The sequence below is a fragment of the Zophobas morio genome, unplaced genomic scaffold (genome assembly GCF_036711695.1).
Source record: "Zophobas morio isolate AGI-343-1 ecotype UQ-CSIRO unplaced genomic scaffold, CSIRO_AGI_Zmor_V1 ptg000009l, whole genome shotgun sequence".
In the NCBI taxonomy this organism is placed as follows: Eukaryota; Metazoa; Arthropoda; class Insecta; order Coleoptera; family Tenebrionidae; genus Zophobas; species Zophobas morio.
In genome coordinates, this window is record NW_026972114.1 from 3,149,588 (window position 1) to 3,163,673 (window position 14,086).

General features: G+C 33.5%; 1 protein-coding gene and 1 long non-coding RNA gene across 5 annotated transcripts; one reads left to right on the plus strand and one right to left on the minus strand.

The window, feature by feature from the left end:
- Positions 1-237: 237 nt before the first annotated feature.
- Positions 238-601, plus strand: LOC135125743 (uncharacterized). The gene is made up of 2 exons (XR_010279945.1): positions 238-371; positions 425-601. It is a non-coding gene; the product is annotated as an uncharacterized LOC135125743 (long non-coding RNA).
- A 260-nt stretch (positions 602-861) lies between these two features.
- Positions 862-10,916, minus strand: LOC135125742 (uncharacterized). Of its 4 annotated transcripts, none has more exons than XM_064051404.1 (10): positions 10,602-10,916; positions 6,027-6,977; positions 5,778-5,973; positions 5,282-5,400; positions 4,950-5,225; positions 3,674-3,943; positions 2,724-3,623; positions 2,165-2,663; positions 1,418-2,109; positions 862-1,362 (listed from the first exon to the last, which is right to left on the minus strand). In XM_064051404.1, the coding sequence occupies exons 4-10, from the start codon at positions 5,310-5,312 to the stop codon at positions 1,010-1,012; spliced, it is 3,021 nt and encodes a 1,006-aa protein (XP_063907474.1). In that variant the 5' UTR covers positions 5,313-5,400; positions 5,778-5,973; positions 6,027-6,977; positions 10,602-10,916; the 3' UTR covers positions 862-1,009. The 4 variants fall into 4 exon arrangements, with proteins under 4 accessions (XP_063907474.1, XP_063907471.1, XP_063907472.1 ...); XM_064051401.1 differs by having other exon boundaries at positions 2,165-3,623; positions 6,027-6,382; positions 6,493-6,977; positions 10,602-10,913; XM_064051402.1 differs by having other exon boundaries at positions 2,165-3,623; positions 6,027-6,382; positions 10,602-10,913.
- Positions 10,917-14,086: the final 3,170 nt, after the last annotated feature.

The following is a 14,086-nucleotide window of genomic DNA, read 5'->3' on the forward strand; positions in this document are numbered from 1 at the left end:
CCCATCCAATACCGATATTCGTTTGAATTAGCTGTTTGGCCATTGATGTGAAGGGTGCGAGAAAACCTAAAGGGTCGTAAATTCGAGCAATCTCCGATAGAATGCTACGCTTGGTACAAGGACGATTCTGTGCGTCTGTACGGGATTGTCAGATGAAAATCGATAATGTTGTTGCGTGTATGCCGAAATTGCCTCAATTGATTTTGACACACGGGTAATAATAATAATAATAATAATAATAGCCATGACGATATACAACGCTCTAGGCCCGTGCCATTATTACACATCTTAGCAGGCGAAGGGGGTACACCGGCCTAAGAGTTTAATGGCTTTATAGTGATTCTACTCATATTCAGATGGCGATGAAGTTGGTAAGTCAGAAATGGCATAACACAATTTGTGTGTGTCTCAGCTAGTCTCTTAGGCCCGAATATTCTCTAGCCCCGTGGAACGTTTATGTGTTATCCTGACTGTGTTGAAAAATTTACCAGGATGTCTACTTGGACATTGACAACTCCACCATCATATTATAATTAACATTTATACAAAATATTGTAAACATGAAAGCTTGAATAAATCTATTTGATTTAAAATTCGGAAATTGATATGTTTTCATGTAATTAAACGAAAAATTGAGCAAGGTTGGTTGCATACTACATTCGCAATGATTTGCAACACTTACAACAGAACACAGCGGCTTTACAATTAAGCTTTCATCTTGAGAACAGCAATGCAAATCTTAAGTTTTATATTTTCGTTTATTTAGTCTCGAATTCAACGGTTTTGCAATTCTGCATTCCTGTTTGCAGAAAGCAATTACTTGCACGTTTGTGTTTACTCTCGAGTTAAAAATACGAGCTGTGAATTTAAGACATTTTTTATTATATTATAAAATTTAATACAATATTAACATGTAAAGTCAGTGTTTAAAATTACAAAAATATCAAAAATTATCACAACTTGTAAACAAAACAAAAAAAAAACAAAAGAGACAGCTGATCCACTAGTTTCATCTTCGCTTAGTTCTCTGATACTGGATCCAGTTGTACACGTCTCGACCACTGCGATCAGAGAAGAGCTGGTTCGTTTCAACAAATTCTGCACACAGCTTCGGTGGTGCCAAATGACCCCTGGATATGTATTGCGAAAAATGTCTCTGCATTAAAGACATTTGCTCTGAGGTGAATGGTTTCTTTCCTCTTCTCTTTACAGGAGTTATTTGCAATTTCTGCTTTATCTCCGCGATTGTCGTTTTTCTTGGTGATTTCTGCGATTTTGGTGACTTCGTGTTCAAAGTTCCCCTGTGACTCGATATTTTTTTCTTTGGTGTTTCAATCCTCCGGTCTTCAGTACTGGCTCTCGCTATAAAAAATATCAGCAATGATATACAATTTTCTAGACTTTTCAGCATACGTACCCCCTACTTTTTCAGAAAGCGCTTCTTGTGTAGTATGTGTAACTTTGTCACACTTTCGACGATCCGAAGGCACTTCAGTAATATTGTCTGTAGTATAACATTCTATCACACCTGATTGTGAGACTTGAGTGTCTGTTGATACCTCCTGCATGAGGTTCGTTTCCGTTCTGTTGATTGTACTTTCTGTTGAACAGGTAGTTTCAAACGAATCCAAACTGAGATTGTCTCCTAATAATTCTTCAGAGGTAATATGATCGTCTAACGCCGGATCCTCTTCAGGTACTGGTAAATCTTGTGCAATAGTGAGTATTTCGTCGAGACTTTTACCTCTGTATGAAAAGAGTTCTTCTCCATCTACGATAGTCAAAAATTTTGCCCACCCTGTTAGTTGAAATAAAAGTTCGTCTTGTCGATATACTTGTTCATGGACTTTCTGACTATGACCCATCAATTTTGCAATCTGACCGATTTCATTGTCATTCATTGTTAACAATTGGGAAAGGGTTGCGACTTGTTTTCTTAAATAAGTGGAACGTAAAAGATGCGGTTCTTCAGCACCACATTTCTCTGAGTAATCTCTTAAAACAACTGAAGCATCGATAAACATCGCTCTCGTAGGTATACCAAAAAGGTAATTGTTTGAATAGGGAACACCAGCTTCTTTTCGATATTGGAGAAACATATCTAGATACCTACAACACAATCAAAAATCTTTTAAAAAGTAGAAAAATCAAAGTACTCATTTACCTGCATTGATTTTCGTCCAACAGCACATGTAATATATGTAGACGCTTTCCAATCAAAGTCATAACTTTGTATTTATTCGCTAACTCCCGTTGATACATTGGAAGGGATTGAAGTATTTCATCATCAAGTTCGATTTTTTTGTTATACAATTCCAACGACATACTTGCAACTTCACTGACTCTACGTCTATTGTACACAATAACTCTTGCCAACGCAGCCTTTCCTAATTTTAGCCATGTGTCGAAATCGAAACCGTCCTGTAACCGTTGATACGCCTGCTCCGCTTCAGAAACTATCAATGTGGAAAATAATTTAACGTCCTTTGCCTTTGGTAAATTATGTAATTTGGCTGCTTTTCTTTGCAAGCTGGTTCGACCAGCTGACCTGCCAACATAGATTCCATAGTTTTTATCATGGAGAGTTTTGAAATTGTCGAAACGGCCACGCTCTTCACATTGTGTGGGAAGATTATGAGTTAAATAATCAACGTTAAGTGCGTCTAAAAGAAATGTAATACTCGATCGTAAAGCTTTTGCCAGACTTGGCTTTCCAAACTCGCCTGTTTCCTTGTCAAGTGAACACAAATTGAAAACTCCCTCTAGTAAGGCATCATAACCTCCATAGAGTATCAGATCTTCAAAATCCAGAATGGAGGGGTTTATGTCTTTAACATCTAAAATCAATCGTGCCATTCTACGCAAATGTTGGCGATCGTTCTTTAATGCGCTGTATGAACCACGATGCATTAAGGAATATCTTTCAGCAACAAGTTTCAAACATTTATCTTCTAATATCTCGTGTAGAATTAGCCCAACTTGAACAGGCTCTAAGAAAGCGAGAAAAAGTTTCTGACTGAAAGAATTCGCTGTAAATTCCTTCTGGATAATCTTAAAGCGAGCTTCTTTAAGCACATTTCTTCTATTTGGTGGCCGTCCAGTACATTTGCGTTCATGTCGAGCAAAGTTTCTGGTCATTATTTCACCAAAACAATTTGGGCAAGTAATTAAATTGGAGGCTTGTCCTGTCACTACTCTCCTTATAGCAATTTTTTCCTCACAGGTGGCATTTTTGTTAAAATTATAATCACCCTTTCGCCTGATCTCTCGTAACGCAGCATTCCGTTCCACACTATTAGCTTTCATAGTCATAATATTTTTCACTTCTTCCTGATCTTTGTGTTTTCGAAGAATATGTGAAGACATTTCAACAAAAAACTGTTCACAGAAATAACAACAATGGCGTTTTCCTTTGGTTTTTGACGTTAATGGGTTTACTAGGGCAGAAGAACCACAATCCATAATTAACGGTGTTATGAACTTACGTTCCTCTTCAATCGGCAGTTCCTCCCCTATTAATTTTCCGACGGGGAGACAGTAACGAACTTTCACTTGGATTTCACGTTCGCCAAAATTTCTAGACAGCAGCACAAGTGTTCTGTTTTTGTCGGAAAGTTTATTACCTACAACAAAAATTAAACTTCGATTTGCATTTTTTTGTTACTATACATACATTTATGGTCTGTCGCGGGCAAACCAGAATACAAAAATCCGCTGATGGTATTGTCATCTCCACTGCAAGCATCACAAACGTAATGCCCTTCATGTAAAACGGTGTGTATCTTCATTGAAACGAAACATTTCTTTATATAAATGGTCAAATGAGCGGAAATCCTGCAGTTTGATTCTTCAACAGGCGAAACCAATGGCGTAAACATCAAGTCAAAGTCTTCATTGCGGTTCGAGGTAGTGGGCATTGAAGAACTACTTGAACTTTGTCCTTCTATAAATATTTGAAAAATTATTAGAACATTATAAACGACTAATATTAGGTATAACGTAAGTTGTAAAAATCTCTACAGATGAGAGTAACTTACTTTTCAAATGGCATTGCATACATTATTTATTGGGTTGTTCCAGAGAATTATACAGGGTTAGTATAAAGTCCCGAAACGTTTGAATAACTTTGTTATTTGAAAAGTTTTTTTTTCTGAAATTTGCTTTGGATGTATAATTAAACATGGCAACTTTAATGGAACACCCAGATGTTGTTTCACTAGAAATAAACAAGTTGATAATTTCTGAAATTAGTTTTTTATTCTGCATCAGAAAATGCCAAAAAACCTGTATGTTGTAATCAATGCAATCAATGTTGTAGGTATATATCCAAAAAAAATTTCAGCAAAAAACTTTTCAAATAAAGTTATTCGCCCGTTCCGGGACTTTATACTAACCCTGTATATTAAAATATACTACATTTAGGTATCAGGCATAGCTAGAAAAAATTTTTCTAGTTATTTAAAAAAAAAAGTTTTGGTATGCCAAAAGTCTTATTTGCAACTTACATAACACCCGATTGGTGGTTTGGAGTTTAACATTTGAGTTAAGAAAAGATTTTTCAGATGGACGAATAAAAATATGTGATGGATGTGTGTAAGTTGTTTGTTTTCAAAAATGTGTAATATTGGTTTATGTTTATGCACGAAAGTATATTGGAAATAGCATATGTATAATGTATAGGTAATTAGTGTTACATGTGTTATGTAAGTTACGTTTATTATGTTAAGTTAGGTACTAATCATTTTTATAGCATCTTTGGAAATGTTAGCAAGAAAGCTAACGAAAAAAAATTGACATTTTAATAAAATTGATCAGAATCCGAGAAAATAGAAACCTGAGTTTAAGACAAGAGTAAAAAAATCTAAGTCGGCCATTAAAAAGACGTTTTGGATTTTTTTTACAAAAAGCCTGAATATTTCGTAATTATAATTACTTAATGAAATACCTACCTCCTTCAAACAATCTTTTCTTGCAAGTCTGTAACTGAGACTTCGTGTGCTCAGATGTTTCGCCATTTTCATCGCTTTCTTCTGACACTTCAGAAGTTGGCTCATATTCTTCGTCGGTAGCATTACTTTGGAAAGGTTCTTCGTCGCTGTCACTTATCTCGTATCGGCTGCAGGGTACGTATTCAAAAACGATCTCTTCTATTGGTCGCACCAAATCAACTTGCCAACATTCTGTGTCCTCTAAATGTTGTTTTGCCAATTTCAAAACATTCAGATCTATAGAAGAAGATTGACATGAAATAGATTGATTATAAAGAGTAGAAATGAGTTACCTGAACTACTCATTATAACATTGTCCAGCATCCTTTTTTTGAGTGTTTTATGCCATATTTGAAAGATTTTAGGAGTTCCCTCTGAATATGTCAGGTGATGGGTAAGACGTTTTTTTTTTCTGAAAAATAAGTGATGAACTCGTTAAGACCATAACACAAACACTGGTTCTAAAATTTCTTGGGCGAAACGAAAAAGAAAAAATGCGAAAACATGACAATTTTTTGCTTTGAGCCAGATACACCTTGCCACATATTGGTGTATCGAACTTTTGAAATATCGTGTTTTAATTTTTTTGTTTTGAAGCAAGAAAACAAAATTCCCGTTTTGTTTCTATTTTGAAACCGGAAAACGGGTTTTTCCTGCTTGTTAAGTATTTTTGTTTGAAGCGAATAATTACATAATTATAAGTACCAAATGAAGTTCCAAGATTCCACTACTGATCACAAGCTAAATTTCTAACAATTTTCTACGAAAGCAAAAAGCGAAACTACTTACCAATGCAATCTTTTGACTTCAGTCATTGAAGCGCACAAGGGATCAGGGCAGAAATATAAAACTGTGTCGTCCTCTTCTAAGACCACCACTCTGGCATGAGATAAGCATTGTTCACAAATAACATGCCCGCATGTGACTAAGTAGAAAGACTTACTGGGCAACAATGGCAATCTACAGGAGTGGCATACAATTTTTCCTAATAAAAAAAAGTGAAAAATAAAATGTCAAACACATTTTGTCATAACATACTCATGAGGGGCAACGGATAGTTTTCTTGAGGCTTACAGACTACACATGTTTTTCTTATACAAGTTTCTGTTCTTGTGAGCTCCCTTGTACACATATGATTCTGGATATCTGCTTTATAACTATTTGTTATAACATAGGCTAGCCGACGCAGTTCGATATTAATATTTTGTGAAAAAGGCATCTCCTCACTTTCAACCTGCTCTATTTCCTGCGGAGTTAAATTATGTACCATGATGCACTTTAAACTGCCCAAACATTGGATCTTGTTACATATAATAAATTCATGGCGGTATTTGCACTGAACCCTTCTACATCTCTTCATTAAGAACTCTCTGCAGGGAGTGGGTGTTAAAATTCTAAAAACGAGATCATATAGCACATAAAATTTCAGCGGATCGAACCGATGAGCTACTGAAGCTGATCGATTAAATTGGAGTCAAAGACGAAAAATTAAAAAAAAAAGTACCAATAAAAGAAAGTGGACAACTTCCCTCCTCTATTTGGCCTCTGCATACAGGGCATTGAGGCATATCACGTGCAATCAATTCTCTTAAACAACCTTCGCAAGTACTATGCATACAAGGGTTCAAAATGCACCAAGAGGTCATGCTTATTTCGGAGAAACAGACTGGACAAATAAACTTATCATTTTCTTGTTCCTCTATTGTCCTATGAGTAAATTTGCATTTGCTTCCGTATTTACAGTTGCCGAATTGTTTAAATTCTTGACAAATGCCCGAAATTTGTAATGTTCTCAACGTCTCGTACCTCATGGTGTCGCTTTGATATAGCGTTTCTCTGTACTGGATTTCATCTTTTGAGGACACATGAAGGTATCGACAGTACTCTCTATGACATCTCTCCATTTGAAAGTCCCGACAGAACTTATAGGGATGCTTTAAATTGCACATCGGATCTTTACATTCCCCCTTCGAGAATTTCGTACAATAACTACGACAAAAATAAATACTGAAACTTTGACTTGAAGTGTTGCACTTTAATCAAAATATAATCTAGTGTTGAAAAATTGTGACTTCAAAGAGATTAATTAAAAACTGTTTTCAGGGAACAATTTGAATATACACCGTTTTTTTAGGAGTTGCGTATTTTTTACTTTTATACAGGATGGCAGGTTTGAATTGCCAAACGTTAACGCAAGCTGTATCACTTCAAATCAAGCAAGAAATCATCCTTAAGAAGTTGGGGTCGCAAATGTGCTGTTATCGACCTTGCCAATTTTGCCGTTAGTACTCTTTCTGACCCTGCGTTAATAGATCCTCAAAAGCGTATTTTAATTCGGATTGGAGCAAACTATGGCCCCAACTTCTTAATAATTGTTGGTTTGTTTTGACGTGATAATGCAGCTTGTGTTATCGTTTGACACTTTGTATAACATAAAATTGTAAGTGAATTATTTTAAAATGAAATCAAAACATGCATGTTGAACTTACTATTTCTAAATTTCACGTAAACAATACGTTACTGTACTTTTTATCTTCTGTTAATGGGAAGAATATATCCAATAATTACAAAATTAAAAAAATGCTGATATGTACTTATCATTTTTGTTATTTTTTTGTTCTATATCGCTGCTTTTCTAAATGTGCATGTCCAGAGTTTCCCTCACTTTCAGAGTATTCTAATTTTTTTATTATTACCTATTCGTAGTTTTTTCAAAATACTTTTTAATGAGATATTACAAATTTCGCAGGGCGAGTCATTTACCGCGCGTTCCTTGATGTTTCATCAATTATTAGAAATGATAATTTATTTTTGAAATTCCGATGCCACGTTGGCACGCTATTCCAATTTTCTTCAATTTTTTTGGGAATGAAAGTATTCACAAATAAAATCGCAGCAGGGTTATTTTTTAAATTTGTGTAACAAGATTTTGTGGAAAGACGCGCTTTGTTGTGGTATAAATAAAATTAAATCTTCATGTACATAATGTTTATCAAAAAAATAAGTATTACAATTTTCAAATAACGATATTCCAATTTTTTCAAATACAACATCATGTATTTTATTATCGCATCTCATTCTATTTTTTGTTTTCTTCCCCATTTGTTAAGTATTTTCTATATTTAAAGTTGAGAGTTCCTATGTTTTTTTTTTTACTTTTTTAAGAGACATTGACATATTGAAAAAATGAGCACAAAATTAGAATAAGATATCGTAATAAAACACTGTGTGCTAATGGAAAAATATAAATATCCATATTTGTAAATTGTATTAAACTATCAGAACTTTTTTAAACAATGGGTATTTTAAAATTTGATTTAATTGGTACGACAACAAAGTGCCAAATATTGTAACACACAATTTGCGATTTTTTTGATAACTCTTTCATTGTCGAAAGAATTAAAAAAAAAAGGAATAACGTGGCAACCTCGCAATCGATTTTAAATGATAAATTATGCTTATAAAAACCAGGAAATGGCTAGTAAATGTAGAAATATATGGGCGTTTCATTAAAAAAAAAAAAAAACAAGCAGTGTCCCAACCCTAATAAACTGAAGATTCTGAGTTAAATAAAAATAATTTTAGCATACAGCCCTCAAAGTATCGTAAATTTTGGTGCTTGACTTTTTTTCTAACAATTTATGAGTTATCGATGACCGCGTGTTTTGTGACTCACCCTGTATAATGATATGAAATTTTTGCGATAAAATTCAGGTCTGTTAGAAGAAGAAAGAAAGCAAGCCAATACAACTAGATTTTAATAACTACCCAAGCTCTAATCTACTCCCACTACTAGCACTATTAACATATACTCTTTTCTACTGTGTTGTTAAATAACTGCGTAACACATTAGACAAATTTTTTGATTAATTGAAGCCAATGGACTTAAAATATATTCAAATTGATAGCAGGGCGTTCCGATTTTATTGTTCTGTTGTATAACTGACGCGAAGTAGTTTTTATCATTTGCGAAAGTTGCAGACTCGATATTGTCCCTAGACCAGGGTTGGCCTGACTTTTTGATTTAAATCGTAATTTAAACCAAGTATTTTTTTTTTAATCATTGATTTAAATCATTCTTGATTTTTTAAATTTTCTTTTTGAATTACGAGCATATAATGCATGTTACAGTCTTTTAAATGCAATTTAATTCAATAAGGGTACTACCTGAGTGCCGCCGCAATTTACGTAGATTTTTCCGGGACACCACGAAGGCGAAAGATCCGTTACAATTTACAAGTACAATCCAATTCTCCTAACTTTGGCAGTGTCGTAAATTAATAGCAAAAAACAAGCATCTGGCATGTTTACGTTTACGTCTACAATGGATGCAGACCCTTTCAAGCTTTCAATAAAAGAAACTGACAATGGTTTTACGACACTTTCCCAAAATTAATAGAATTAGACTCTTGGAACGTAAAGTATTTATTTCGTCAGCTGCAGTTTACATTTGCCGATAGAGGCACGATTCAAACTAGGCAGAGCCGCATTTGTGAATGTATGAAAATACCTAGAAAATGAAAATTACAACAACTACTAAAATATAGCTTTTAAAAACTGAATAAAAATAATTAAAAGTTAAAATTTAGTTACATAACTTTTAATTTTTGTCTCACTACTTTTGAAGTTTGAATTACTGTGGGTAACCGAAAAACTAAAAAAATCAAAGAAAAATTAAAAACATTAAAAAAAACAAAAAAAATGTAATTTAAAAACTAATCATTGATTTTTGATTTTTTTTTTAATCCGATTTTTTCCAACCCTGACATAGACATATATGTATTTATAAAAATTTAGCAAACTAGCATTAGCATTTTTATTGTTTTACTCTTAGAAAGCCATTTTTGTGAAAAATTTTGTTTTTGTCGTAGAAGCTTATCGATTGAAATCAAACTGTATCACTACAAGAGCAGCATAAAAATGCAAGTACTAAAAACAATCTACAACATTTTTCAACTTTCGTATTCCTTATGGGCAGCATATGTTTTTAAACTTTAACAAAAGCAATAGTAAGTTAAAAATTTGAAAAAGAAAAAAATACCAGGCTACGGCAAAAACGTTGAAACAAGATCAATTTAATAACACTAACAGAAAGATCGCTAAGAAATAAATATCTGAATTTTTATGATAACGGAACTTTAATGTTGTTTTAGATGTAATTTTTTTCAAGTCTGAGGTCATTGATAAATGAGCTTTTTTTCTTGATTACCAATATGGATCAACCACATAATTTAACAGTATTTCTAACTGAATTCAAAAAGATGGCACACTGAAATACATTTACTTTTAAATATGAAAGTATTCTCTATTCAGGCCCTTATTTTACGCCACCCGACTCTACGACTACTTTTGCGTTAAAATTAAGTTTTTGATTTTTTTTATAATTACTTTGTGTGGTTAATGGCGGTCGTCATTCAACAAATACATCGGACTAATGATACACAACTAAAATGTATAAAAATCTAAGTGAAAAAATGACCACCAAACCACTGTGGCCGGAACTCCCCTAGCGTTATCTGCACAACACGTTTTGTTCAACAATTTAAGCCAAAGTATAGAATCACCAGAAATTATTGTTATTGAAGTGCGTAATAAAAAAAATTATTCACCTACCTTTCTCTAGAACGACCTAGGCCAGAACTTCCTGCTTCCGAGTCACACATATTGTGATAAAATTCACTTTTTTTACGTAACAACGATGGCAGAATAAACAACGATGGCAGAATAAACAACGATGGCAGAATAAACAACGATGGCAGAATAAACAACGATGGCACAATAAACAACAATAGCGTGATAACAACAACAGCGGCTACATTCGACTCTTCGTTACAACTACAAATTGGAGACTGACGGGACGCGGTGGTAGGCTGGTAGGTTGGCGGCAAGTGCAGTAGACAGTATTGCACAATATTATTACACTTGCTACAGATTTCCAAGGTCAACGAGACAACGCTGGATGCATCAGATGCAGATGCATCGTTCCCTAATTTGATTTAAATGTTTGCAGTAAAATAACGATGAGTAACATTTTCATGCTGGCATATAACGCAGACAAATAAACTTTAAAATTATTCAATACGCTACGATACTGCTATCAATGGTTACCTATTTATCAGTAAAAAATTAGAAATTTGTCATTCTCGTTAATATTTTGAGCCTCAATAAAGTGGCAACAGCGCTGAAAATTTCAATTCAAGTCAATTTTTAATTAAAAAAGCGATATTCTGTTTAACATTAAAATAACAGAGACGTTAATCTCTTACTATCTTATTTGTAAATATGCAAATTAAGTTTCGCATTGCTGTTCGCAATATGAATGGAAAATTGCAACACCGTTTTGGTAATACCAAACGAGAATTCTAATAATATAACCTATAAATTTTTGACTTTATTTCTGCTTTCAGGACTAAGAGACTTCTCTTAGCGGTGTTACGGGGATAAGCACGTTATGATACGATTTCACCTTTGATGCCTAAATAATTATTACTTAACAAGATATTCCGCTTCCTTTTAGGGATGAATATTAAATTTTGATTTGGAACTTTTGAAAGTCAAGTTCTTACTGAAAATTCTATTTTTATGAATCATTACAAAAAAATTGTTACAAAACAACGAAAGCGGCTTCATAAATTTACGTATCTATTCTAGAAATTGGTATATTCAGAAAAATGCAGTTTGTTGAGTTAACTATTAAAATTTTGGTAATGACGGAACGCGTCCTATGAAAAAAAATGCTTCTTTAATTTCAAAACGTGTATTTAACTCGAGAGTAAATAAACGTAAAGATAAATATGCAACTTAAGTTTAGCATAGCTGTTCGCTTCATGAATGCAAAATTGCAACACCCTTTTGGCAATACAAACAGAAATGCTAATAACATAACTTCAAAATTTTTGGCCCAATTTACGTTTTCGATCCAAATAGCCGTCTCTTATCGTATGAGGATCGCGGAAATAAAGCACCTTAAGCAAATTTATAGACGTTTACGAATAAATGATTATTTAATCACACATTCCGTTTTTACATTCTGACTGTTAGACAGATTTTGAAAACTCTGAATATAGCTGCTAATATAAGTTAGTATAAATTTTGGACGCTGTGACTTACAAACGATGAACGCCGTACTTTATACATTCTGATTTATAACCAACGCGCGGAGTTGTGTTTCATACGCTCGATCCAGTGCTGTCGCGGCGATAGTTTGATTACAAATATATTTTTCTTTTGGACTACATCAACATAATATAACATTTTGGAGACCACAAATGTGTGGTCCTGTGTTTGAAAAATTAAAAATTGCATCGAGTATTTTTATTTGAAGTAATATAGTAATCAGTGTTGGGGACAGATACTTTTAAAAGTATCTAGATACAGATACAGATATATGGAAGATAAAAGTATCTAGATACAGATTGTTTTCGACTTTTTCGAAATGTATCTAGATACAAGATACAAGAAAACAGATACTTTTTGAAACTTTGGCGAATAAAATAACTGAAAACTTTTTATGTATTTTTTTATGTATTGTTTAATGAATTTTTTAAAATTAACAACATTTCAAAAGTATTATCACCTAAATTATTTCTTCGTGGTGTCAGAATTTGGTTTCCAGTACTAAACACCCGTTCCACAGGTGCAGAAGAAGGGATTGTGGTATTAAATTTAAAAAATAAACATTTTACAGTTGCATAGTTATGCAAGACTGAAAAATCTTTTCTTTTTTCCTGCAAATAGGCCATCGCTTCGCTATTCGCCAAATTTTGTACCGCTTCCTCGGATACGTAATTGCGAATAATATGATTCTTACATTCAATCTTTTGAATATGAAATTATGAACCATGCAGATGATATATATTAATTAATGACACTGATGACAGTAATTTATTGTAGACACTACTGTTTCCGTCGGATATTATTTTGCCATAAATTAGACCATACATACATAATTTCCTAAACCCTTCTAAAACAACGTCCACTTCCATAGCAGTAGAAGTGCCTTTATAATGTTTAGAACATGTGAAATTTATTTTTAAACTCTCATTGATTGATGTGTCGCAAATTGTCCAATATTTATTACGTACGCTTAAAAAGAATATGTTTTTTTGTTTTTATTCCCACACTGTCCAAATTGTGTTTGAGTATATCTAATAATTATCTCCAGCATTAAAATTATTATTTCAAAAGAATACCGGAAATGATTATTCTGTGCTGAAGGTCTGTTGGCGGCAACCTGTCATAAATTATTATTCTTCAATATCGGCTTACGATGTTTTTATGACCATGTCCGGTATTCGTCTATCCCGGTGCCGCAGGTATATACATTTTATGAAGCATTGCTGGTTCCGTTTAAGGCAAAATAAGTACAATTTCTTAGAAAGGTATTTAAATCCCTTATAGGATCAAAGGCTGCCTGGCAGGCAGAAATCGCCAGAGTGCAACTTTAAATTTTCAGATTTTTGTTGAAACTCATTTTATTTTAATCTCGTTTCACGATTTCTGAGAATATATCACGAATCACGATAAATTATTCTACGGAAGGTTGTAAAAATATTAATTTTATTGCCCAAGATAATTAATTACATTTAAACATAATCGGCACATTCTAGGGCAAAACGAACCTGCCAAGCCCGCCTCGCGTTAGGTCCAACAATGAAAAAGTGAAGAAATGACACATGTGGCAACAGGAAAAGGTGCTACATTTGTCCGAAAAATAAAGATATAAAACAGTAACAAATATGCAATTTATGCGAGAGAAATGTATGTATTGAACATTCGATTAGTCGATTACAAACTAATTTGTGCTAATTGAAAACATTAATCATTATGTAACACGCAATTATTATTTTCTAAAAATAATAACATACCTTAAACACATATTTTCACTATTAAAATTACTCTTATTTTTAATAACACAAATACAAACAGCGGGCCTACCGGACCCGGGTTGCTCAGGTACACAGCAGGGGCGGCTGGTCAGGGGCGGCAGGGTCGGCCACGCCGTACCAGTCATTTTAAAATACTTAGTAAGCGTTGAAATTAGAAAATAAAAAAAGAAATAAAGTTTGAATGTACGTTAGGATAGATCATATATATTA